The following is a 27,355-nucleotide window of genomic DNA, read 5'->3' as shown; positions in this document are numbered from 1 at the left end:
ATTGGCCCTGTGCCTGAGAAGCAATGCTTGGCCCTTTCCCTGAGTCTGGAATGGACACATGATCCCAGGGTTCTGAGGTGGCTCTAGAAGGACAACTCCTCTTGTGACAGCTGTCCCGTCTCAGACCTCTGATCTTGGTGCCTTCAGGAGCTCTCTGATGCTTTAAAGACATGTTTTGTTTGGTTTGCTTATTCTCTTTCTGGTGGGAGCCTTCATCTGTCTTCAGCTACTTCATCTGTGCCCAGTGGAGGCTCATTCAGGCCACTTCCTGAACTCTTTGACAAGACCTCATGGTCACTGATAGCATCCTTATTTTCTGGTATTGTAAGACTTTAATGCTTCCCTAGTAAATTTCTTGTCTCAAACATGGAATCAGCCATTTTTCCAGGGAAGCCTGGTTTCTTTTTGTGGAAACTGGTATTTAGGGGCCACGTTAAATAAACCCTTAAGTACAAAAGTATTTATTTAAAGATATTATACATCATACTGAAATTGTGCACTGTAATTCAGGGTGTTTTTGCTTACTCTTGTTGATCTTAACATCTGTGTCTCTTCTCAACCATGCTAAAAACCTCAAATTTTAATGAACAGCATCACTTTAATCTCGGTTTATCCTATCATGCACACACACAATTGTCTAATAATAATGCGAGTACTTCCACAGATGCTGAAATTCATTCAGATTTTTGTTTGTAGTTATGTTTTGTCACTGGAGTAGACCACCATTAGGGTTGTGTGATTAAATTACTGCATTTGAAAGTCATTTGGAATAATTTCTTTCTATTTGTTTATGCCAGCGGCTGTGTGCGCATTTAGGTTCATTTGTTTAATTTTATTTTCTTGGTTTTTAACGATAGCTTTTTTAATTTGGATTTGTGATTGTGTTAAATATGTGCATTATTCTAAAGTCAAATCCATAAACCATGTTATACAGAAAGTACAGCCTTCTCTCTCTCCTTTCCATTTGGTTATCATCTTTGCCACAGATGATAATTTTTTAGAATATATCTTTGTATTGCTTATAAAGAGCACTTTTAAAAAATAATAATTATTATCATATTAACCACCCTTTTATTATGTGCTTGTGTGTGGTGGAGGGGGCCACTACTAATTATGCTGTGTGCTTTTTTTCACTTTAATTGACAAAATATCCAGGGGTAGAGTCTGTGATTATTTCTATTTGCAGGTGATGAAACTGAGGTTCATGACCCAAACCCAACTAGAAAGCTTGAACTAGGACTCAGAGCTTTACATGGCAGTCTCTGCAGCTCTGGGGAATGGCAGTTAGCAAGTTTTGGTTGGTGGCTCTTGTTTAATGAACCCAGAGGACATAATGTTAAATGCAATAAACCGGCACAAATACCACATGATCTAACTCATATGTGAAATCTTAAAAAGATGAACTCATAGAGGCAGAGAGTGGAACAGTGGGGCTTGGGGTGGGGGATTAGAGAGATCTCCGTCAAAGGATATGAACTTTCAGGGTGGGGAGAGGAGTAAGTTCATGATGTCAGCTGCACAGCGTGGTGACTACAGTCCCTAACAACTGTATTGTAGACTTGAAAATGACTGAGAGGGTAAATTCCAAGTGTTCTTGCCACACACAAAAAATGATAAGTATGCGAGGCAGTACATATGTTAATTAGCTCAATTTAGCCTTTTCATAATGTTTACATATTTCAAAACACCATGTTGTACACCATAAATAGATACTGTTTTTTATTTGTCAATTTAAGAAAATCAATTAAAAGATTTCCACATAGACTTTGGCACATTTTCCCCCCAATTACTGTTGGACTGAGCCACCTGGACTATGCCTGATATTGAAGATGAGAACAAGAATGGGTGGTTGGTGACCTCGTGATTCTAGGACACAACTGTATCAGTGAGATTGGCACTGATGGGTTTCTCTCTGTAGAGAGGGTGAGGCCGTGAGTATCGATCAGGGACCGGCTGACTTATTCTGTGTAGCTGATGCAGGGACCTGTTAAGAGGGTCTGGTGGGTGGCCTGTTCTATAACAGTTGCTGTGCTTGCTTGGATAAGGTTCTCACATTAAAATAATTTCAAATGTAGGTTGGCTTGAGGTATTCACCTGGTAGCATTTTGAGACCCTGGGCAACCTTCCCTGCATGTCTGGAGCAGGCTGGGATGTTAGCTGTCTGCAGGGCCCAGAGCTGTTGCTCTTTCCCCCTCGAAGCAGCACAGTGTCCTCTCTACACAATGGCTTTTCTTGGTCACTTTCCTTCTTTTCACCTTACTTTTCCATTTTTTGTTTTCTAAGAAAAATTTAGCATGGTATCCCAAATACTGGCCTGGCTTCTTGAGCCTGCACTCCCATACCACCTTGCACCTGGCCTTCAGGCTTCAGGTACATAGAGATAGAGAAATGATATGCTGGGGAGAGAAGAGATATGTGCCTAACGCACTGGTGCTCTCTGGGGCTCGGTTTCCTCTTGGAAACCAAACCAGTGTTTGGTCCTGGCTCACCTTTCCCCTGCTGTGAGAGGGCAGAGACCCTGGAGTCACATCAGCATTTTGCAAATCTCCCTCCAGACAGCGGGAGATGCTGAATGCTACACTAACCAGAGGGTGGCCAGGGGGTACTTCTTGTGATTTAAATGACACAGGTGGATAATTATATCATTGTCCTCTTTACGGTGAATCATGCTTTGTTAGGATTCTGAAAATAATTTCTGAAGGCTTCTGTGCCACCTCATGAGAGTGGCAGAGTGTGTGCAGGGTGCACACATGCACCTGCGGTCAGCACTAGGACTTAGCATTTCTGCTCCCTGCCAGCCTTGCATTCAGTAAGCGGCAAGAGCATGTCATGCCTCTGTCCTTTCTGTGGTCATGGGATGGGTCAGCAGGTGGGCACAAGGGGCTGCTCTGTGGTGGCTCCCACCCTGCCACTTCTGGGCTGTTCCTAGGTCCCCTGATCTTCCCTTAGGACAGCTCCCGTGAGTGTTTGACCGACTCAGCATGCAGCATGAATGAAGTGTGAATGCGGGGCCCAGCTTGTCCTGACTAGGCCTTCCCCCATAAAGAGTGGGAGTGGCCAAGAAGGTCATTTATCCCACAGGACTTACTGGATGGTGCAGCCTCCGTTTACAGTGGCTTTGGGCAAACCACTGAAAAGAGGGCGCATCCTTCCTGCTCCTCAACCCTGCGTGTGGGAAATATGGAGACGTCTCTAGACAGGCGGTGCTGGTCGGGGGAGAGGGTGACAGTGGGGAGGCGTGGCATGTGGAAACACACGTCTGTGTCTGCTGACAGCAGGTGTGTGCTCTGAAATAAGATGGGTACAAGGACTCCTGTCAGAGTTCATAAAAAAGAAAGTGATGTTGTGCTCGGGTGTCATTAGTTGACTAGTTGAGAAGTCTTTAAAGCATGACCTCAGGTTTAAAGTTGAACAGTGAGTGAATCTCTACCTGTCAGGCGCAAGCAGGCCTCCAGGGGTTATCCTCTCTCAGAGCCTGCACCCTGTCCCACCAGCCCTGAGGTGGGTGCTCTCCGTAACTTCCTGTTTGCTGCCTTTAACTCTCTCTGGGACTTGGTGGCCATGCTGTAGTTGTCCTTGGGGGTTTCAGCACAGCTGGGGGCAGGATGTCACTCAGGGCTGAGCAGTCAAGACCTACTGATCCATCTTGCTGGTCCCATTTGAGCCATGACTGAAGGAGTGAGGCACCTCCTGGGATGGCACGTCCCTCCCCGTCACTTGGATGCATTGATGCTAAAACTCTGCTGTGCAAATGCCTGATAGCTATTCTTGGATTATTGTCCCTCATTATCTGTCCACAGATGGCACCATGAATCATATCTGGAAGAATTAAAATGTTAGGTGCCAGGATGTAGTTGCTAGGGGATGGGGTGAGGGGGGTGCACAGTCTGCTAACAAGCGCTGGCAGATTTGGGAACAGCAGCCCTGCACATTGGGGATGAGATTCCCAGCGGCGGTGAAGTGTCTACAAGGGACCAAGTTCTGTGTTAAAAAGAAGACATCAGTCATATTGGGACTCGAGGATGAACTTGTCACGTGAGGAAGCAAGACCCAGGAGTTATCCAAAAGGTCGCTGTCAGCTAGTGGAGACCTGGCAGCTTATCCCACACCGTACGTTACTGAGATTAAGGAGACAGGGGCCGAGATGTAGTCTGTAGTGAATCAAGGGCGTTTCCAAAGTGAACGACACCTGTAACCCAGAAGATCCCTGATGTTCACAGTTAAAGACTGAACAACTGCGCTTTTTCCTTTTTGTGTGTATTCTCAGCCTCTTGTGTTTGCTTACGAGACAGTTGTATTTCTGAAAGGTCCCCCTGTGCTGGCTTGGAGTTTGGAGCCTTTCTCTGTGTTCCTTGTATGCTCCCGCATGGGCAGGTGGCAGGTGCAGGGGGTGACTTTCCTCAGAGCCCCGGTGAGGGGGTGTCACTAGGCCACCGGGAAGCCTGGGAGTTGCTCATTCACCTGGTGATAGGTGGATCGTGCCTAAAAGAGAGACCTAGAGAGTTGGGAGGGTCAGTGTCTTGATGGAACGCCATCCAGTCCTCGTTCCTGTGGCTCTGCCAGCCCCTGGCTCGTGTTGGGAAATGGTGTGGAGTGTAGGTGAGCGAGTTGTACCTTCTCTGGCCTTCTAGAAAAGGATGCCGCACAGCTAGTGCCGTTGGGATCCTGTCACCTACTTGAAGGGCCCCAGTGCCCCAAACAGAAATCCTTCACTACCCCACTGTTCTGTTTGCCATGCCAGTGTAAATCTGCTAGATCAAAAAGTGGATTAATTTAAGAGCAATAAGCATTCATGAGCTGCTCTAGTGAAGACGCTGCTCTCCCTAGGGAAGCGTCCCGGCATTGCCTGAACAATTAGAAGGTTGCTTGGTTAAGACTGAGCGGCACTTTCCAAATGGAAACGCAAAGAGCTGCTCTAATTAAAACACCAACACAGCAAAGCTGGGCCAGCAGCTCTACCGAGAAGTGTGTTTGGTGTCTACGATTCCTTTTCCCTGGAAGGGATGCTTTTTCAGGGTATGATTCCACATGAAGGCTAGGGCAGGTTTCAGAGCCAACATCTAAACTCAGGATCATCTCTTTCAGCCCCCAGATCCCAAAGTGGGAACTTTGTGTCCCTGGTTTATATTTTGAGTGGTTTTAAATTATTTACAAGGATCATAAAACCCCGTTAGGAAAACCACCCCCCTCCTCTTTGCCACATCTTTCCCTCGTTCCCTCGTTCCCTGCCTCCCTTCTTCCTCTGCTGGCTTCTCTGCCTCCTAAACTTTACCTGCTGGTCACAAGGAACTTTAATCACTTTCCCCAGGTTTTTCCCAATAAAGCAAAACGTCTTTTTTTTTTTATTATTCCTAAAGGTATTAAAACGCGATGTTGTGTTATTTACTGGTGTTGGGTTAAATTCACATGCCTCCCATCCACTTCAGTAGATGGAATCTCTTGGGTGTTTGGTGCGTTCCCTGAGTGGTCTGAGTTAATAATAGGATCTGTCATTTAGGATGAAGGAGGACAGAAGGAAAAGAGATCTCTTTATATAAAAAGTTTCTTCTGTAGCACTGGGATTAATTATAAGTTTGAAGTCTTTCTTTTCTGAAGGACATGACCTCCCTGAATGTATTTATAAACACACCAGGAGGTGGTGAGAGGATTGGGTGGGGGGTAAGGGTTTCTTATTTCTTTTTCCTGTTCTTCGCTGGAGATGTGAGGAAGAAAATAACCTGAATCAAGAACTTGGCTTAGACCCCTGCGGTTCAGTTCCCAGAGACTGTAATGTGACCAGACCGCAGAACTGAAGGGAAAAAGCCATTTTTACTGGTGATCTTTATTCTTGTGGGTGAGATAACTTTGATTTGTGTCTCAGAAATCATTTCCCAATGTCCAGTGTGAGTGATTTTAATAGAATTGCTTGTTTGGTTTCTTTCAGAAGCCGACCAGATGAAATTCCATGTAGACGCTTTCTTTTTTTTTTTATGTAGTTATATGTTATTGTGTGAGCTTGGTTTTAGCTCATGCAATTTGTTAAACTTCCTTCACCTCACTGAATAGAGTGAAATATTTTCTGTGTGCATGAGATATGCTGGTATCACTGCCACTGGATATAAGAACTGCTCCCCTCCCCCTTGTCATCAGGGTAGGCAGTGACGTGTGGTTCTCACACTCCGGCCCTGTGGGTGAGGCAGGTGCACTTGCTTGCCCATTGGCAGCCTCAGTGAGGTTGATATCTTCTGTTCTTAGTCCGAGTTTTGGAGTCATTGCTTTTTCCAGCTTCTGGGAAAATTGAAATTAATTTTGTTTTACTGATAGCAATGATGAGATTTAGACAAAAAGGAAGACAGAGGCAAGTAAAGTTAAAACCGCCTCCTTCACACACTCACAGAGCCCAAATGAAGACGGTGGATGGCCCCAAATGTCTGCAAGGTCGTGGAGCAACTGGAACTCTCCGACACGGCCAGTGGGAACATTAGGCAGAACTCCCTCTTTGGAGAGAAGGCAGTTTCTTACAATGCTTAATAGACAGCGCTTTTAGTCCCCAGCTAGTCCACAGCCAAGGAGTTAGCCAAGAGAAAGCAAAAACACATAGCCTCAAAAGGCCTAACACAAGAATGTTCAAAGTAGCTTCTTTCTTTGTAGCCCCCCGACATGAGCCAACCCAGATGTCAGGTGAACAGGCAAGTCGGTGGTGGTATGTGGGAGGTAGACAGGCTGATCTCTGTGGGGTGCCTCGCTTCAATCCAGGGCAAAATGTGCAGATAGGCTGTCCCTGGGGGATCCTCAGGGCCACCGAAATGGAAAGGAGCCCAGAGGTGCCTCCGACAGAGCAAAGTCCCTAAGAGCCCCTGTGTGAAGAGGTGGTTTGAGCCCTTTGAACTTGTGATCGACAGCTAGATTAGGGATGCTGATTGGCTTGCTCTGTAGATATGAAACTTGATTTCCCCCCACCCTTTCTAAATACGTTATCAGCCATTGTTGACAACTCCCTACCCTAAGTTCCCGATTACCCAGCCGTTTCTTCTTTCCCCCCGTCTTCCTGGAGGCTTGGGATTCTTCTCATCCTATTAGGACTTTGGCCCCTTTACATTTTGCATATACACTTTGTGTTAGAGATCAAGGAAAGGTTTCTGAGAAGTCAGAGTCGCTGCTTCATCTCAGTCTGCCACATGGCGTGTGAACCAGTGTCCACCTCTCTCCAGACTTCCCAGACATCATGTTCCAAGTTGGTTGGTGTAAGGTCTGGTTATTTCCCCTAGCGTCGTCTCCCCTGCCAGCTCCCAGCCCAGGCCTAACCCCGATGGTGGGGCATCACTAATGAGCAACAAAGAGAGGCTTCTCACTCCTGCACGCTTGCGGCAGCATGGGCACATCTCAAAAAAATAATAGTAATAATGTTGAGCAAAAGAAATGAGACACAAAGAGTATGTGACACAGGACTTCGTTGCATGTGATGTTGGACAAATAGACGTGATTGATCTGTGGTAGGAGAAGGCCGGTCATTTCTCACCCCTGGTCCTGGGTGCATTGGTGGTAACGTGGTTACGTCTGCTCATCAACACTCATCTAATTGGACCCTTAATGCCTGTGCCTTTCACGCTATGTATGTTTATCCAGAGTAAAACAACACAGAAAATAGAGGGAAAGAGGCATTTGGAGACCTGTGAGTGGTGGAGGACATCTGGGGAGGGTGAATGCTGATGTTCTGGTTATGACATTAGGTGGCAGATTCCCTTTATGCTGAAGATGCCCAGGTGCTGAGAGACGGAAGCCTCCCTAAGGGCTGGCAAAACAGATCACATGCTCACACATGCATACGCACACAACACGCCCAGCAACACGTAAACAGTCAGACCACGTGCTCACACATGTACGCACACAGCACACCCAGCAACACGTAAACAGTCAGACCACGTGCTCACACATGCGTACGCACACAACACGCCCAGCAACATGTAAACAGATCAGGTGCTCACACATGTACACACACAACATGCTCAGCAACATGTAAATAGATCACGTGCTCACACATGTACACACACAACACGCCCAGCAACACGTAAACAATCAGATCACGTGCTCACACATGTACGCACACAACATGCTCAGCAACACGTAAACAATCAGATCACATGCTCACACAAGTGTACACACACAACACGCCCAGCAACACGTAAACAGATCACGTGCTCACACATGTATGCACACAACACGCCCAGCAACACGTAAACAGTCAGATCACGTGCTCACACATGTACGCCCAGCAACACGTAAACAGATCACATGCTCACACATGTACGCACACAACACACCCAGCAACATGTAAACAGTCAGATCACGTGCTCACACATGTACGCACACAACACACCCAGCAACACATAAACAGATCACGTGCTCACACATGTACGCACACAACATGCTCAGCAACATGTAAACAGATCACGTGCTCACACATGCATACACACACAACACGCCCAGCAACACATAAACAGACCACGTGCTCACACATGTATGCACACAACATGCCCAGCAACACGTAAACAGTCGCATAACCCAGTTGAGGAGTATGTTGATTTCTGTTGCTCTAGTCTTCCAATTTGGGGGATGTGTGTGAAAATTTTTTATAACCAAATCTGGGAGGTGGAAGAGGGAGCCATTTCTGCTCCGTGTTTCTCTCTGTGACAGTCACTTCTGCAGTCTCCTTTTCCTGCCCCCGCCCCCTGAGAACAGACGGGCCAGGGGAGAGAGAGTCTCAGCCAGTAGGTCCCAGGATTCCAATCTGGGTGTCTGCTGGGGCCACACACATCCATGAGGCAGGCAAAGAGGTTCCCCACACTCTTGCACTGAGCAAGTTGTTATGAGATTAATTGTGTCCCCCTAAATTCATAGATTGAGGCTTTAACCCCCAGCACCTCAGAATATACTTGACTGTATTTGTAGGCAGGGTTTGGGAAGAGATAATTAAGTTAAAATGAGGCCATTAAGGTGAACGCTAATCAGATATGTCCAGTGTCCTTGTCAGAAGAGGCGTTTAGGACACACACACATGGATGGCCATGCGAGGACGTAGGGAGAGGGTGGCCGTCTGCGGGCCAAAGAGAGAGGCTTCAGAAGGAGCCAACCCTGAGACACCAGCATCTTGGGCTTCCAGCCTCCGCAGCTGGAGATGACACATTTCTGTTATTTAAGCTGCCCGGCCTGTGGGACTCTGTGGTGGAGGCCTCAGCAGACTATCACAGAAGTGGACAGTGGTCTCAGCTGTCATTTCTTCCTTTGGTTATTGTCTGTCCTGCAGAAAATGGTACTCAGTGTTTGCTTCTGAATCAAATCTCATTATTAATCTCCCTCTTGGCTTTTATTGAGCAGGGAGACCGTGCTTAAACCAAGGTGCTAGAGAATTTTCCATAGTTAACGCCATGTATGTGACACCTGCCTTACCCAAGGTCTACTTTTATAGAATGTAGAAATCTAACTTACTCGACTTCTCGAAGCCTGTTTTCTAATCTGCAAAGCAAGAACCCCAGCAGCTCAGCTTCCTCGGCGTGCCGTGATGATCGAATCTTACGCTGCATTCCGATGCTTGCCCACATGTGTGTGTTGAATAAACCTGAGCGATGATCATTGGGACCTGTTAGAACACTCTCCTCACTACTACAGCATGGTAAAAACCCGGCTAGAACCTCTGTAGTCCCCGGAAATCTCAGCTTCACACAAGAGTGTGTGATCACCCTCTTTCTGCCCTGTGAATCAGGAGGAGCTTGAGGCCAAGTAGAAAGACTGTAACTCCCTGTGTCTGTGGGTCTGTGGCTTTCCAGGTTTAAGCTGCCACCAAGGCCGCTGTTTTAAAAACCATTTCTCTGAAAACATGGAAGAACTGTTGGCTTTCTATTAAGATTCCGGGAGCAAATGGTGTCCTTCAAAGCCATCGCTATTTCAAAGGAGAAATTTACATTTTATTAGCAAATCCATCTGGGAAAGGGGGGACGATTTTGGTCCACGTGAAATAATTACTTTTCATTCTTTTATGTTTGTTAAACTTTCATGCAGATGTTTTTGAGGTGTTTTATTCCCTTGACTGCCATAAATATTTCACAGGACAGAGAATTGGAAAATACCTCCCAGAAGGTCCCTTCTACCTAAGAGAGGAGGCCCATCCACACAGCTAGTGGGGTTTTTTCAACCTGGTCGACATTTTCGCATCTTTCACATTGGAAGCCGAGCCACTAAAACAGAGGTACATCAGTTAGACTGTAGTTTGACTTTGCTTATTGATTGTGTCAGAAACTTGTAAACATCAAAGGTGGTTTTTGAAGTCAAATGTGATCTCCCAGCTCCAACTGCTAGTTCAACAACCCCCACCCCTGCCGAGTAATCAGGGAATAACCTTGGTGCTGAGCACTGGCATCCCTGGAGGTAGCTTGCCCATATCAGTGCCCCGTCTCTGAACCAGACAGCACTGCCGTCCTGAGGACCACCGACTCTGGAGCCCGGGTCAAGTCCCATATGGCCATGTGACCTTTGGGACTAACACGTGATCCCAGCTTCAGAAGGGCAAGGTGGATGCAGCACCTGTCCATCCTGCAGCCATCCCCAGGTGAGGTTAGGAACAGCAGGGTGGCCAGTGCAGCCCTCCCACCTGCAGGTGGGGTCTCTTCCCCCCCTCCTAGAATCTGGGCGTGTGCTTCCACCTATAGATGTTTGCTGAGTTCCAGCCCAACCTCAGGAAGCCTCACAGCTGTAGGTGTTTCCCTGGAGCACTAACCTGAGGTTATGTGTCAGGAAGCAAGTCTGGTCTCTTGGGGATGGGAGAATGCCTGGGAGAAAACTGTGAGCCCCTGATACCAGCCAGACTTTTGCAGAGGCCGTTGTGCCCTGCGATCCTCCACTTAAATACAGTCATCTATTTGCGCCGAGAGCAGTGGTCTTCAGGATAGTATGCCGCTTAGTTTTGGAGGCTGATGTTTTCTGCAGCGGTATGCATTTAATTGCTGTACCAGCAGACTAAATTCACTTTTATTCCTAACTTATCTAAGTTTATTATGGATCGTATTATTGTATCTGATGTGTTTTGATAAAACATTTATTAAAACTGAGATCCAATCCTTCAACTATCAGAGATAATTAGGGAGATTTCCCCTTTCTTTTCTGCTAACGTGAATTATATTGATCTGTTCTCTTGTTTGAAACAAGCTCACCCTAGCAACGATGTTATCTCCTTTACATATCATCTCTGCATTCAATCTGCTGGTGTCAAATGATGCTGTTTTATGCCATTAACCATTATTATTTTAATTCTCAGGATAGTCATAGAAGAGCCGCATTTGTGCTACTATCCTCAGTTACAGAGTGGGAGGAGATTGTCTGTGGTCTCGGTGCTGGAAAAGTCCAGCTCCCCAGTCCGCCACATGGTGCTGCCAGAGGGAGACTGACCACAGCTTGGGGGATGACCTTCAGTCCTTAGCCAGGGGAAGGGTGCAGGGGCCTGGGCCCACTTGGCTTTCTATGGGACTGGGGGGCCAATCAGGTAGAGGCTTTGCCTAGGAAAGTCTTCCCTTGAACACCAAGGACCCCTTTTTCCCTGGGGTCCCGCTGGGTCACCTGGCAGGAACTGACATGGGGCAGACTCCCAGGCCTTGGTGCTTTCTCTGCCTCGGGGCCCAGTCATTGGAGCCTTGAGTTGGCAATTCATGGGAGTTGCCTCCGGCGCCCAGGGGGTCTCTTTGTAGTCAGCCCACTCAGGGTTGGGTAAGGTCTGGGAGCAACCCAGGCCCCTTGGGTAACGCATGTCGATTTGCAGAGGCTCCTGTTCCACAGGGTCTTGGCAACCCCCAAAGGAGCTTTTCTCTCTGGGACCTGCAAAGGTGTCACTGCCTCTCTAGACTCCAGGCTTTAGCCAAGTTGTCCTTGGGATTTGTCTGGTGGGGATCACAACCACTGCCCCGAGCTGAGCAGGGAGGCACAGGTCTGTGGGGACCTGGTTTAATCCCAGTGTCAGTGCAAGTGACAGGTGGAAGGGGGTAGGTGCAGTCTCAGTCTGCTTGGGCCGCTGTAATAAAACACCTTACCTGGGATGTCTTATAAACAGCAGACACTTACCTGCCACAGTTCCGGAGACTAGGACCAGCAGATCCCAGGTCTTCTCACAAAGGGGCAGGGATCTCTCTGGAGCCCCTTTTATAAGGATACTGACGCCATCCATGAGGGTCTGTCACACTGAGGGGCAGGTTTCAACATGTGAATTTTGGAGAAACACACATGACACAGGACCCAGAGTGAAGCTGACCTGGACAGATGGAGAAGCACTGGGGGCAGGCCAGGGGCGGGGCTGGGTGGGGGGCATGGCACATCCAGAATGGTGGGTCGGTGGATGGATGGTTGGGTGACCTCACCCCACGGAGGCATCATCCATAGCCCTCCAGGAAGCCGTCTTGAGGGGGTCACCTGATGGGTACAGGAGCCATAGAATCTGCGGAGAGCTTCATTGGGACCCACCACATGGTCCCCTGTCCTCCTCCCCTGCCCATCTGCCAGGTACTTGTCCCTCCTTCAGACCTTCCTCAGGTCCCGAGTCCCCGTGGGGGTCCCCTGGACCCTGGCCTGGCTCATGTCCCCTCTTCCCTCCGTGCCAGCCCATTCCAGCTGTCCCTTGCACTCGCCACATTGTTTGGAGGCTGGGACACAGCTTATTATGCCCCACACTCCCCGTGGGACCCACAGACAGCTCTCCCTGCTATACCCACACAGCACCCCCTTGTTGTACCCACAGCTCCCAACTCCCAGGTGTCTGGGCAGCTTGGCCCCTGGTACATCCAACACGGGCCTTTGGCACAAGACTCAGATAACTGTCAGACTCCCACAGTTGTGTGCTGATCCTTTTTGCTGCTTGTTCCTTGAGGAGTTTGTTCCTGGGTTTTGGGGGTACACCCCACCTTGGGCACTAAGCAAGGACAGATGTCCCCTACCCCAGACTCCAGGTCTCCCTAATGGGTGGGGGCAGGTGCTGGGTGAATGGGAGGAGCCGTCTGGTTCAGTGCAAGTGAGGGGTGAAGGGCGCACCAGACGGGAGGGCTGGGCTGGGGTATTGGGGTACACTGGAATGGGCCTGCACCTGTTCCGTGCTGGAAGACTTGGTGCTCGGCCAGGCACAGGCCTGGGGAGGCCGTGCCCTCGGTGTTGCTGTGTCTTCACCATCGTCATCGTTACTGTTACTGATGTGGACACCGGGAACCAAAGAAGACAGACAAGCCAGCACCGGCTGGACCACACTGAAACTCCACATCAAACCGGTCCCTTCTCCCTCTGGAGACATCTATCAGGAACCTGCAAGGACAGGGCAGGGGACAGGCATGTGGCTGCTTCCTGTGCTATTGTGTGACAAGTAAACATTCGCATTGTCTTCACTTGCACGATCAGCTGAGATGCTGTGACCAGAACGGGGCAAGTGGTGGTGCTGCTGTGTGGGTGACTAGGTTTGAGTTCTCAGAGCTGGGCCTGGAATTACTGCTGGGTGGTCCAGTTGCAGGCTGTTTTTGGCAGCTGTCCTGGGTGTGTCCTTGTTTGTGTCTGATGATACATTTATGTTGGGAGGGAGCTCAGGTGACCCGCACAGCGAGAAGTCCACGGTTTGCACATTTTTCCAACAACATCCCTGTAGTGAAATTTTCTAAAGCTGACTGTGTGTGTGGCGTTCCTCTGAACCTCTATACCAAGCCCACTTCACAGATGAGAAAAGCGAGGCCCATGGATTGAATATAATCCCAATGTCACCTGGTATTAAGTCTGGAATTGTCACCAGGCAGCCTGGGCCAGAGCCTGTGCCCCTCACCTCTGTGGCAGCACCCCTCTGGCTGGCTGCCACGTTCACCTTGGGTGTCTAGGAGAGAGATGTCCTCCCCTTGTGGCCCAGAGGCCTGGCTATAATGGAGGCAGCATAACCACGGGGGCTCAGAGAATGGAGTGTCCAGCCCAGCCTGAGCAGGCCATGGCATGGGTCAGAGTCCAAATCCCTATGGTCAAGAGCCGAGTTCAAGAAGGGCCCCAGGGAAGAGGGCACCTCAGGTCCCTGCCTGTCTGAACGTGGCCTGGAGGCCTGCTTACCCCTAACCTCCTACTTTCATGCCTGGCAGAAGCAGCTCCTCCAGAGCCTGCCCCACTCCTCTGTTGCCCCCTGTCTAGCTGTTGGAACCAAGGCAGTGGTCCTAATAATCTCCAGGTTGCCTGCAGGGTCATTTTTCCCTCTTGAAGATTAGTGCACACTCACAGCCAGAGAGCTCCATCCTTCTGTCAAATCCCGAAGTCTGACACTCCTTCACGTCATCCCGTCTCCGTCCCTGTCAGTGCAAAGTGGCTGCTCCTGTGATCCTGTGTATTTTATCAAGCGATGCTCCCGCCACACCCTTGATGTTCATTTCTGGCGGTCTGGATAGGTCTCCTCACTTCTCACTTTGTGCCATATGGTTAGACTGAGAAATTTCCAAATCTTCAAGTTCCGGTTCCTTTTTGCTTAACAATTCTTTCTTCAAGCCCTCTCTTTCCTTTTGCATTTTGCTAGAAGCAGTCAGGAAGAGCCAGCTGCTCCTTCAATTGTTTGCTTAGAAATATCCTTGGCTCAATATCCCATTTTTTTGCTTACAAGGTCTGTACCTTCCATAAAGCCCTAGAACACGATTCAGCCAAGTTCTTTGCCATTTTATAACAAGGATCACTTTCGTCTAGTTCCAATAATGTGGTTCTCATTTCCATTGAGTGCAAGATTTCCAGCTGACACCTCCACACTCTTCTAGCCTCTGCTCATTACCCGGTTCCAAGGCCATTTCCACAGTGGCCTCCCACTCCTGGTACTAAAATATGCATTAGCCATCAAGTTGGTGCGAGGAATTGGCTCCGTGACTGTGGGGCTGGCAAGTCTGAAACCTGCAGGGCAGGCTGGGCACTCAGGCTGGAGTCTTGAGGAGGAATTTCTTCTTGCTCATAAGGCTTCCAGCGGATAATCTAATCGGACACGATCATTAGATATCAACTCGCATAGATACGTGTGCATTTCTCCAGGCTGGCGTCGGAAGGACTGGTTCCTTTTTTGGTGCCTACATGTTGACTCTGAGCCCACAATCTCCCTCTCTGGTGCCCAGCAAGCTTCGCCCAGGAAGTGGGCTATAGTTCTGACCTCCCCTGGGGGTTTCCAGGGGGCACTTGGCTTCCCTTCCTTGGCTGTTTCTGCATTTCAGTGATCCTGAGGCTTTAGGTAACAGGTCTAGGGCCCGAGTTAGAATAATTTTCTGTAGTTATTGGTTTTGCTGCCACCCACCTGGCTGTGCATACGTCTGTGGGAGGAATTTTTTCCACTGAACTGAAATTTGATGAAGAGTTTTAAATGCTTTTTTTTTAAGGTTTCCTCCCTCTCTCCAGTTATGGGGGCTGCCTTGTATCTAATCAGAAAAATGGGACTCCCAGGTGGCGTGAGGCTCAACTGGTGGAGCCCTGTGGAAATACAGGACCTCGTGGGTGGGGCGTGGGGGCAAGGGTGGGTTTCCAACCTCTGGGCTTGTTGATTTCTTCACCGCTGTACGGGTAATTTGAGCAATTCCCCCTGTGCTTTCTGGGTAGAGATTCTAGCAATAAATATATCATCATAAAATGACGAAGGGCTTTGCAATACGCAGATATGGTGTATAGCAGAGTGAGGAGAAGTGCAGCTGCCACCTGAAGGCTGTGGCTGTGCTCCTTGTGGCATTTGGCCTTCAGTGTGGTAAAAATAGATTGTTCTGCAGGAGACACTTAATTGAATACGATTTCCTCTTTGCAGGTGGCGATCATCGCAGGCAACTTTGAACTGGCAGAGTACATCAAGAACCACAAGGAAACAGACATCGGTAAGTGGACTCGTTGATAAGCCGTAGTAGAACTCGGTTTGGCTAAAGAGACACCAGCTTTTAAAAATTCTCCTGAGATTGATTCAGGAGAACCTGCTTTGTAACAACCTAACAGGGAACGGTTTGCATGTCTGTCTTACGTCTCTTCAGCCATCGTAGGGATGGGGCTGAGGAAGACCTGGGGGATCAGGCCAAGGTGCACCTGCTTCTCTAGCTGATGTTCTCATCTCTTCCCACAGGCCCCATTGCAGGTTTCTGTCCAGGCTAAGATAGTTGACCTTCGGGGAAGTGGGAAGAGGACTAGGAGATCCCCAGGAATCCCAGTGGGCTCTGGGATTCTTCATCTTTTATGTGTCTGATTTTCCCACATTTTGATAAAAAATTGACACATGCCATTACACCTGTGTTCAAACTCTAGAACGTACCAGCCTCGTTCGTGTACACGATGGACTTTGGGTGGTGACGTAGGGTCATCGGTTGTAACAGCCGCACCTTTGGGGTGGGGTTGTCAGGACACGGAGGCTGTGCATGTGTGACAGGAGGGGGGGATGTTCAGGCAAGCCCTGTTTCTTCTGCTCAGTTTTACTGTGCACTGACAAGTACTCTAAAAACAATGTCTTTTTTACAAAATCTAGAAAGGAAACATATTAGGCAGGATAACTTAGTAAGTATTAGGTGACAGACACAGGGTGTTGCTCTTTGATTGGAGAATCAGATTTATTTGCAGCTGATTTAGATGTGTTTCTTGGAAGATTCCACAACACACAAACTTCCATCTAGGCAAAGAGCGGGCGACTCAGCAGGGAGGGGGAGAGAGCCGTGGTGTGTTCTCCCCTCCCTTCTGGTCGCCTCCACTTCCATTTCCCACTATTGTGCTGACGACCACTCCCCTTTTTAGTACCTCTTGTGCCAACCAGGAGGGCAGTTTCTGGGGCTCGTCCTCCCTTCCATCGCCCTGCCATCAGCTGGGCACAGTCTTGCACCTTGGATGAGCCCGCTGGCCTGTGTCCTCCAGCCCTGGGCTTCCACAGGACCTGCAGTGGGGAGCAGCCCCGTTGGACCAGCAGCGGTGAGCTTGTGACTGTGGAACCTTCCCATCTCCGGGTAGGGGAGACGGGGTCCTCCTGGTGCCTTGAGAAGTAGCTGCTTTTTACTGCCTGTGCCACCCACCCTGTTTGTGGTGTCAGGGGCAAGCAAACCCTTGTGTTTGCCTGTCAATCTCCACCGTGTTGAATGTGAGCCTTGCATTGAGTGTAGCTGGCACCCACCCTGCCTTGGAGAATTGCACAAGGTCATGGAGCCAGACGCTTCGCTTGCACGATCGAGTGCCCTGTGTTGAGCATCGGGGCCTCTGGAAGGCTGGCACGATGCTGACCTGCAGTGCCTCCTGCGAGCCGGGGCAAATCGCTTAATTGCTCTGAGACCCAGGGTGGCACAACGGCTGCATTAGCACCTGTGTGAGCGCATTATAGAGACTGATGAGTTGACCTCTGCAAAGTGATTTAGAAAATGAACTGAGTTCTCAGAAGGCCGGAGACTGTCTTCCTACCTCCTCCCTAACAGCCGAGACCGGTGCGGCAGGATCTCGGTTTGGTGTGAGGTCTAAAAATATTGGCTGCTGTGTAGGGACTGGGGCTCTAATCGTTAAGCTGGGGTACGTGGTAAAGACGGGAGGGGAGTGAGTCCCAGGGCGGGTGTCCCTGGACCTGGACGCAGAGCCCCTCGAGCCCCACGGAGTTTTCTGCAGTGATTACAAGCTCTGGGCCACCTTCGTTATCCTTTTAAAGTACTCACCATTGATGGGGACCCGCACAGCAAAGCGGGAGGCCTGGGTCTTCCGTATCCTGCTTTCTGGATGGAGCTGAGAGGAATCTGGGGCTGCTGCCCCAACCCCTAAGCCGTGCCCTTCAGCGTCACAGCCCCACCCACCTTCAAGGAATATATGGCAGGAGACACAGGAGTTCGCCTCTGAGCTGTTCCCGGGGCCCGGCTTATTGAACTAGCTAGTTCGGCTGAGTCGCAGGGAGAGCAAGGAAGTGCGGAGTGGAAAGTGAGGCAGCAGGGACTCTGATGTAGAATAGAAGCAGAGTTGTTTTTAAAGAGGAAGAGTAAAGGAAAGCAGAGATAAGCACAGGCTTTCCGGAAGAGTGGGAAAGGGTCCCCTGCTGCGTGAGAGGAGAGGCCGCGGAAGGCCATACACCTGTATAAGCACCTTCCTCCAGTCCCTCCTACAGTCATCTGTAAGAACTCTCGGGCGGCACCTGTGGCTCAGTGAGCAGGGCGCCGGCCCCACATGCCGAGGGTGGCGGGTTCGGACCCCGCCCCGGCCAAACTGCAACAGAAAAATAGCCGGGCGTTGTGGCGGGCGCCTGTAGTCCCAGCTGCTCGGGAGGCTGAGGCAAGAGAATCGCTTAAGCCCAGGAGTTGGAGGTTGCTGTGAGCTGTGTGATGCCACGGCACTCTACCGAGGGCCATAAAGTGAAACTCTGTCTCTACAAAAAAAAAAAAAAAAAAGATGCCACTGCTTCCCCTTGGGCCCTTGGGCGCGCTGTCCTGGTTTCACTGATTGTGGGTTACCTTAGTGGTCATGTAAATCCAATTTTACTTACTCTGTATCAGTAATTATTAACTGCTGTTTTACTAGTGATGGTGTGGCGACACCTGTTAGTCTCCTGATGTTTAAGGCATTGTGGTGGGTATTATTCTGTGAGGGGGATCTTTATCTTTGTTTTATGGGGATCATTCCCAGCTAGAGGACAGGTGTCACAGGCTGGAAGTTACATTTTCCTAGAAGCCCAGGAACAGCATATACTTGATTAACTAGGTCATGCCTGGGCAAAATTCCTCATTTTGCGTCAGACCCCTTTTCAACTTTTTTTTTTATTGTTGGGGATTCACTGAGGGTACAAAGAACCAGTTTACACTGATTACATTTGTTAGATAAAGACCCTCTTATAATTGTGTCCCACCCCCAAAAGGGGTGCCACATACCGTGACACCCCCCCCCCGCTCTCCCCTTCCCCCACTGCCCACCATGTACTAGGTCATTAATTGTCCTCATATCAGCATTGAATACACAGGATTCTTGCTTCTCTGTGTGTGATGCTTTACTAAGAATAATGTGTTCCACTTCCATCCAGATTAATACAAAAGATGTAAAGTTTCCATCTTTTTAAAAGACTGAATAGTATTCCATGGTGTATATATACCACAGCTTATTAATCCATTCCTGGGTTGAGGGCGTTTAGGCTGTTTCCACACTTCGGTGATTGTAAATTGAGCTGCAATAAACAGTCTAGTGCAAGTGTCCTTATGTTTCCAACTTTGTTGTCCAGAGGCCACAATTCTCTCCCACCACCTTGTAGCCCCCTAATCTCCTTCCATCCCCAATCACATGGACCAAGCACTAAACTTTCTAACCCCAAATCAGGATACCTTGCTTTCCCTGGAAGTACTGGGTTGATTAAAAAACCCAGCCCAGGGAAGATTCATTGTCTCCCTCACTTTTGAGATTATCTTCTCTATCTGTGATACAAACATCTCTTGACACACAAATCTTTTTTTTTATTTGTTATAATAGTAAAAGTAATAACCACTTTTTGGGTAAGTACATTTTAATTACCACCCACCCATTCTGATCCGTTCCTTATTTAAGTTATAAACAGCATCCCTGTTAACAGAACGGGCCCCTACAACAGGCTGCTGTGACTGCCGGCTGTCGTGGTGCTGGGTTTCAGGTCTCTGGTTTCTGTGCACTTGTGAATCACTTCGTGTTTGTGGTGAAGATGTGGGGCTGGCTTCTCCACTTAGCGGAGCGTGGGTGCAGCAATGTCCACCTCTATTTGTTACTGCTTTTTAGGGCTTTCCCAGGGCCCCAAAAGGAAAGGATAGTTTAGAAAATCTGCACTTCCCCACAGGGTTTCTTCCGCATCTCCAAAGAAGGAAAACAAAAGAACTCTTTTTTTATCTAAGATGTGGAAGGATTTGTGATCAGGAACTAGCAAACTGGTGTCAGTGCGGACTGGCCTTCTGAATCTACTTTGTGGGAAAATTCCCAGAAAGAGAGGGAGAGAGAGGGATTAAGGGCAAGAAGGCTGAGGTCCTCCGTGACCGGGGCAGCTCCCAGCGTGTGGACTGATGGAAGCCTGGAGAAAGATTGTAAAATCTTGACTCAAACTAGGTTTGAGCCCAGTTGACTCTGGTTACCCTCGCTTTGCCTCTCCTGCCTTTATGGGTGGGGGCCAGTGTTGAGTGTGTGGTGTGGATGGTCTGACACTATCTTCTCCCCTAGCTTGTGTGTTTGCCTACGTGGGTCTTGATAACTCCTGCGTGCAAGCATTTGCCCGTTGTCTAAGAAAGCTGTCCTACGTCTGGGTGAGAGAATAACCAGTGATAGAGCTAGCACTTACTGAGTGCTGTGAACACAGAACCTTATGTCCAACATCACATTCGTTCAGTTCTCCAAGTCCAGATGCAGCTGTTGCCTGCACCTGACAGAGGAGGAATCTGAGGCATTTGGAGCATTGGGGTTTGGGGGCAAAAGGTGCCTTGTGAAAGTGATGCCTAGAAGCATCAGTGGGGGCAGGAGGAAGTAGGCAGGGGATGAGCAGGACTCCATGGTAGGCAGGTGTAAGTATTTTAATGAGCAGTTGATTGCTCGGGCCTCTGAGGCTCAGCCTGTCAAAGGGTCTTCTGGGAAGCTGCTGGGAGCCCTTGGTAGTGCGAGGCAGTTCATGTATTTACCTGTCAGTTCCCGTCCCCGGTTAGTTCAAACCTGTGCTATGCTGCTAGACTGGTGGGTGCCACCGACCATGGACAGGGAGGGTCCCTGCCACAGGCAGCAGGATTTCTCCTTTCTGCTTCCCCATTCGGGCCCCATCCCTCTGTGGTCACCAGGGGTAAGCATTTCTCTGCTCTGGGCCAGCTCCCTAGATGTGCTAGATGGGAAGGGGCAGAACTTGAGGATGTCCCTGCCACGGCATTGAACCAAGCCTGGGGCCTGCAGAGGGGTTGTCTGGGAATTAGCAACTGAAGGATTAGGCACTGGCCCTGCAGGTCCAGGCAGCAACTCACAGTGGCCTCTGACCAGGAGGGCCTGAGCGCCCATCTCCCATTTGAGAGAGGAGTCATGACACATCCCACCTGCAGAATCAGTTCTTTTCTTGGCAACTCCTGGATCCTCCTTCAACTTCCACATTCGTTACTAACGTTTCAGTGAGAAGTGTCTTCCTCTTGACACCTGTCACCCACTGTGAAGTATCAGGAAGCCCCAGGGACGTCTCTTCTCAGAATGTTCTCTGCAAGGTCAGCACCAATGTCTGCCAGGGTCACCCTGGAGGCCTCACACACTGTCCTGGGTGGGAAGGACAGAGAGAGGGAGGGAGGGGGATGGACCTGCAGGGCTGTAGAGCCTCTCCGTGAGGCTCTGGGAGGGGAGAATTCTGGTCTTGGAGATTGTCAGCCCAGAAGTCCAGCAGAGCTGCCCTGGTGTCTTCCAGCCTGAGTAAAGCAGTCTGCCTTGTGCTATGGGGACGGGCTTTCTTTCTCCCTTCCAGGCGCAGAAGACCGTGCTGTACTTGAACTTCTTTAGGTACCTGAAACACCAGGCAACAGAGATACCTGGACTCTGGCCAGCTTTTCTCCCACCCGGTCACCTCCTAGGACAGGTCTCCATGAGCATCCCCTCCCTTGCAGACTTGTGCTATATTAGAGATTCAGAAACATCAGCACATCTCTGGTCCTTGGCAGGGGATGACCACAGAGGACAGCGTCCATGCTCTCTGGGTTTGGAGCCCACACCAAGCCCAGAATGACCTGGAAGTGGTGTTGGAAGGACTGCTTCCTTCTGGTGTGGAGTGAGCTTGCCGTCGTCAGTTGCTGTCAGGAAGACTACGGCACCTGCCTCTTTCCTGCACCTCGCTTCTTTGCCCATTGCAACCCCCTTTCCCTTATTCCCCTAAATCTGGTTACTTCTCCATCCCAGACTCCCAGTGAGTCTGTTGTATTGCTAACAATTGATCCCCAAGTCAGCTCCCAAGAGCCTTTTCCTAACTCTGTTCTTGTATCTCCTATGTCAAGCCTCCCAGTGCCCAGCAGTGCCTGGGGTGCCTCTGAGTCCCTGGTAAACTGGTGAGGAGTACAAATGCCCAGTGCCACCCCCAGAGTCTGACCTCTGGACTCGCCGTTCCACATTCCTCCAGTGGATCTGATGCTGGACTTCCAAGCCCCGGCTCCGCCTTTGCCTCCCAGGACCTGCAGGCTTCTCCTGCTCACCTGCACCTCCTGTGGGCCTACCCGGAATGTAAGGATGGGCCGCATGCCCGTTTCCTGGGGCTGTGTCACCAATGACTTCCACCTGGGTGACTTAGAACATCTGGAATTTACTGTCTCAGGGTTCTGAAGGACAGAGCCCCAGATTCCAGTGGCAGCAGGTTGGTCCCTTTTGCAGCCCTCGCGGAGGGTCTTCCCCGCCCCTCCCAGCTTCCAGTGGCAGTCAGTGGGTGTCCTCGTTCCCTGGGCTATGGCCACGTCACCCTGGCCTCCACACTGTCTTCCTAAGGCCCTCCACTCTATGTACCTATGTGTTGACACTCCCACCCCTTTTGGGACACCAGTCTTTGGATTTGGGGCCCACACCAAGCCCAGAGTGATCTCATCTCAAGATCCTTCCCTGATTACCTCTGCAAACACCCTATTTCCAAACAAGGTCAAGGTCACAGGGGCTGCGGGCAGTTTTGATGTGGGCTTATCTCTTGGGGTCATCGTTCACCCTACTGTAGGACACACATTGCTTTACGGCTGTTTGTCTCTCCAGCCTGTCACCTCCTCCTGGCAGGAGCTGACTCTGGCCGCCCCTTAGTGCTTTGTGTGTTTGGAGCCTCAGAAACATGCGTGTGGAATGAATGCCTCCCACCCCGCATGTTCACACTCCAGGGCAGCCCTTCTCCCATGCCCACCTTCCTGGCACCAGCCTGCCTGCCCTGTCCCCGACCTTATCAGGGGTTGGACGTGTTTGTCACAGGGTGACGTTTTATGCCTCTTACGTGTTTTTGGAGTCCTGGAGAGGCAGAGCTCAGCAAGACCCGGGCAGGAGGCATTTGCAGGCAGCGGGTTGTGCTGGTGCCGTGTCGTTGGTCTTTACGCTGGCGGTTTCCAGGGTCCTACTTAGTGGTGGGTGGCCACTTCACTTTCTGATTCTGGTTTCTGTGACGTGGCTTCACCCACCCAGCATCTCCAGTGGCCTTTAGGGTACTGCCCTCATCCTTCACAGTCAAGGCTAAACTTTTATCTGTTCCTGGCCCCTTGGCTGGTGGCAAGCGAGATGTAGATGGTCCCTGGAAGCCCTCAGCTTGCGCTCTGGGTGCCTTTTGTCTATTACCATCAGCCTCAGGAAACACAGCGTCGTTCTCGATGGTCTTCAGCAAGGCCATCATAGCTCGGAAGAAATAGGGATGAATAGGGACTGGTCCCTTGAACTTGAGCTCTTGCTTCTGTGTCAGGACAAACTCTCCTGCTCACAAGCAGAGCTCTGTTCATCAGGCACGTGGTGGAGCTGGGACACCATCTTGGAGAACCCAACTTCATATGTCAGGATTCTGGACTCAGAGGAGACAGAGGTAAGACTCACCTTCACCTACGTCAGGTTGGGTTGAGTTTCTGAAGGCAGACATGGTGGAAGAATCTCCAAATTCCACGCCGAGGGTAGCCAAAGGGGTCAATTATGATGCTTCAAAGAAAATGAGTAAATTAAAATACTAAACATTTTCTAGACTTCCCATATGCACCCTAAATAGTGGGATGTTTTTCTTTAAAACAGTCCCTTTAAAAGTCCCTCTGTGTTTGGAAAACAGAGCCTTTGTTTTCCAAACACAGAAGAAAATCAGTGCCAGGAAATAAGAGCACTTGGGGTGCTCAAAGGTGGCTTCAGGGGCCAAGACGGTAAGCACACTGAAGCCCGGCAGCGTGATTAATGGGCACGCTGAGGTCTGTAGAATCCAGACATGGATCTGGAGCGCTGTGTGGATACACGTCTATCTCTTTAAAAGAGGGATTTCATCTTGTCGCGAAGCACCCTGTTCACAGTCCAGCTAGTGTGTATGTTGCTGCTGTTTCATTCTTTTTATACCCCCTTCCTCTTTAAAAAAATTAAATGTGACCTCCACGTGGTTTATTTTATTTGTCAGCTCGAAGAAAGTGATGGTTTAAAAGAGCCCATGAATACCAAAGTTAATCCCTGCCTGTTGTCATCCAGTGTTTAGCGGTGGCTGAGTAAATGAGCCCAGCAGGGTTTAAAAGGTTTTGCTATAGAGCATTTACGATGGCTTCTGTCGGGTGGAGAGCCCCCAGCATTGAGACCGTTGCGGAGCTGGAGGGCTTGCCGCCGAGATGGTCGCGCACGTATTAAGCATGTTGCCAACCGATAAGCTCTGGACTGGGCTAACCTATTTTTTACGATCTTTGTTATTTTTGTTTTTGCCTGGCTTTGTGGGGAGATGCACTGACAGATGGATTAAATGACATGGGTTGTTCTTCTTCAACCAAACAAGGTTTGTTTTCATACCTCTTGTCCTTCCGCAGCTTTGGAGAGAGAAGCGAGGGGTTTTTGCTTTCTGGAATGCAGCACGTTGAGCTGATGTGTGAGTTCGGGTGCTGATTAGCGGCTGAGGAAGGCTTGGAGACTGTTGCTAGGTTTCAGGACCGGGTCCCTGTGTAATTGTGCTTTAGATACGTACAGATGATGGAGAGAGGGTGGTGTTTTCAAACAGATTTCTTAATGTAATATTTTGGGCATGTGTGTGCGTGTGTGTATCTATGTGAGAGAATGTAAAATTCAGGCTGATTTTGAGCGACGATTCTTTTAAAAATATACCTATTTGGTAGATACCACCTGCTGGGAAATAAAATAGATCTGATTGGGAAGATTTCAGTGTACCTGGCATTTTGACTGTGAAATGTGCTACTTCCAAGGAAACACGGATAACGGTATTAAGTAAATACAGGATTCTTTGTGTGTTTGCAGTTGGAAGCAGCAGATCCTGAGGAAAAGCCTGAATTCTAACCTGTTCATTTAATTAAAGCGAATGATTGGGGTCCCCATTATTAAGTGCCCCTTCATGAGTAACAGGAGGCAGCCCTCCCCAGGAAAGTCAGGGTAGTAGTTTATCTAGAATTCTGTAGAAATCATACAGCTATCGAGCAGATTCCCATAAAATATTTTCAAAACAAGTTGCTGAGAGGGGAGGGCATCAGAGCTCTGACAGACAACAGCAGTTCCTGAGCAGATCTGAGCAACCAGCCACCACCGTGCCCTGTCATTGGGGCGGATTCTGATCTTGCCCCATCCCCCAGGCGGGACTGAGTGGGCTATGTGAGGCCAGGTGTGTGGTTGCCAGTCTGTGTGTGTGGCACTGACGCCCCTCTCTGAGCTGGTGGCCTTACCCAGATGTGGTCCACTCTGTTGTTCCATGTCCCGTTCTGGGGTCCTGACTGGTCTCTGTTCTGTGTCTGCCAAAGGGACTGGTCACGTGCGTGTTGCTGTGGTTGTACCCCCTGCCTGTTTGCCAGTGAACATCTGTCTATAAGTTTTGTTCCAAATTATAGGGTGCAGCTGTCATGCCAGGATGTGGTACAAGGTGACCGCCACTTTGCGAATGTGTCAGGCTGGGAGTGTGTTTTGTGTCAGGCTGATTTCCAGCACCGATGCCCGGGTGTGTTTCAACTTGGGGGACCCGCCGTCCTGTGTGGTGTGTAGCCTGTCCTGAATGCTGAGTACATGTGGTTTCTGTCCTGACAGCATGAGGCCTTGGCCTCCTGTCTGGCCATGTGCTCTGTCTTCGTGGCCACGTTCTGTCCACACCTCTCCCTGTGCCTCCAGGCAGCCTCTGGGCTCGCTTAGGCCCAACACATGGCTTGTGTCCCCTTCAGCCAATGGCCACTGCTGCAGGAGGGCAGGGCAGGTGCCATGTCTCCCTGTGGTTCCTCCTCGTGGGGTCCTGGGCCACACTGCCTCTGTGCAGTGGACACACGTGGCTGCCAGGAAGTGTGGCCTGCAGCACATGGCCCGCCAGGCACACGTGGAACAGCTACTTTCCATCCTGGGGGTTGGACTCTCACCCGAACCCCAGCCTTTGCAGCTCTTTGCTCCCCCATCCTGGGCAACGAGGGCTTCCAGGGAAGAGCCTGCCCCCCACCATGCCCTACGGAAGGGCTGGAGCTCTAGAGACGGCCCGCCATCCCCAGCCCAGCCCTCACCACACATGCTCCACGCAGTTCCCCTCAGTGCAGAGTCATCCTTGTCCTCTGGTTCCCAGCCACACATCCCAGGCCCCTTTGTAGTGTATAATGTACCTGTCACCCTCAAGTGAAGCTGCTGGGTAACATAACCTAACACACATGTAGTTTTTAAAAAAATTGACATAACATCCTAACTACCACATAAAAATATTCTTGGAAAGGACTGCGCAGTGCAGCTGACCCGTGCTGCAGAGGGGGCACCCACCCGGGAGACCCACTGCGATGGCTGCTCCCCCGGACACGATCACCCTCAGACCCAGAGCTCCACTTGTGGCTGGCGGTACTTGGCCCTTAGTGGGGAGATTTCCTAAAATGGTCAGTGCCGCTCAGTAAAGTTCTGAACCCAAAAAAACATACTTTTTTTTCAGTCATGTGGTGGGTTACATTCTGGGGAAATTCTGGGAATATTAAAACCTTGGGGAAGAATGCTGTGTTTGTGTGTCAGATGGGGGAGGCTGTGCCGTATGGTAACCAGGTTTCACATCTACCAGAATGTCTGGTGGGTCCTTCAGAATCAATGTGGGACTGTCCCATGCATTACCGGACACGGAGTATGCCAGGCCCCTGCCCACGTGTGAGAAGCACCCGTAGCCCTTACCACGGTTGTCATAGCCACCCCCAGAGCCCTCTCTGCAATGCTGGTTCCTGGCCCCCGGGCCCGCCGTGCCTGGTGCCCCACCCCTGCTCCGTTCTCCCAGGACGTCCCTCCCACGACCCTGAGCACCAGCTGCTCCTGGGCCCCTCAGTAGAGCCCACCTCATCCTTCTCGGACCAGGGGTTTATGGCCCCAGGGGTTTTCCTCTGGTTCTTTAGCTCTGATCTTGTCCTCAGCCTTCCACCATCCCCTGCACGTGGACAAAGACCACCAAGGTCAAGACCAAAGCAGGCTCTCCCACTGTGAGGATGCAGTCTCCACACCTCCAATTGTAGGGTCATTCCCATCCTTACTTCCACCAAGGTCTTCACCCCCCTCTCCTTTCACAGGGAATCCCTGTCCATTCCCGAACACTGTCCTTTTATGGCACAAATCCCAACTCAGATTGAGGCTGGTTCTCGCTACCCTGAAGTCATTCCCCCTCTTTATCCTCAGTCTGTGGCTCTGGCTTGAGTCCCAGAAGGAGGCGTGTCCTCTCGGGAATGCTCCGGAAGTCCTTCGAGGCACCCTTCCCCCATCTCACTCATGCCACCTTGGTATCTGGGGTGGG

The 27,355-nt window shown here is 50.1% G+C and overlaps 1 protein-coding gene across 1 annotated transcript in view; it reads left to right on the top strand.

Annotated features, from left to right (window-relative positions):
* Positions 1-27,355, top strand: part of SHANK2 (SH3 and multiple ankyrin repeat domains 2) — a 577,367-nt gene that overhangs the window by 189,913 nt on the left and 360,099 nt on the right. Inside the window, exon 11 of the mRNA XM_053561191.1 lies at positions 15,791-15,857. Within this exon, the coding sequence (XP_053417166.1) occupies positions 15,791-15,857 (67 nt within the window). The remainder of the gene's footprint in view (positions 1-15,790; positions 15,858-27,355) is intronic.

The sequence above is a fragment of the Nycticebus coucang genome, chromosome 14 (assembly GCF_027406575.1).
Source record: "Nycticebus coucang isolate mNycCou1 chromosome 14, mNycCou1.pri, whole genome shotgun sequence".
Classification (NCBI taxonomy): Eukaryota; Metazoa; Chordata; class Mammalia; order Primates; family Lorisidae; genus Nycticebus; species Nycticebus coucang.
Note: the sequence above shows the minus strand (reverse complement) of the source record. Positions and strands in the feature narration are given on the sequence as shown.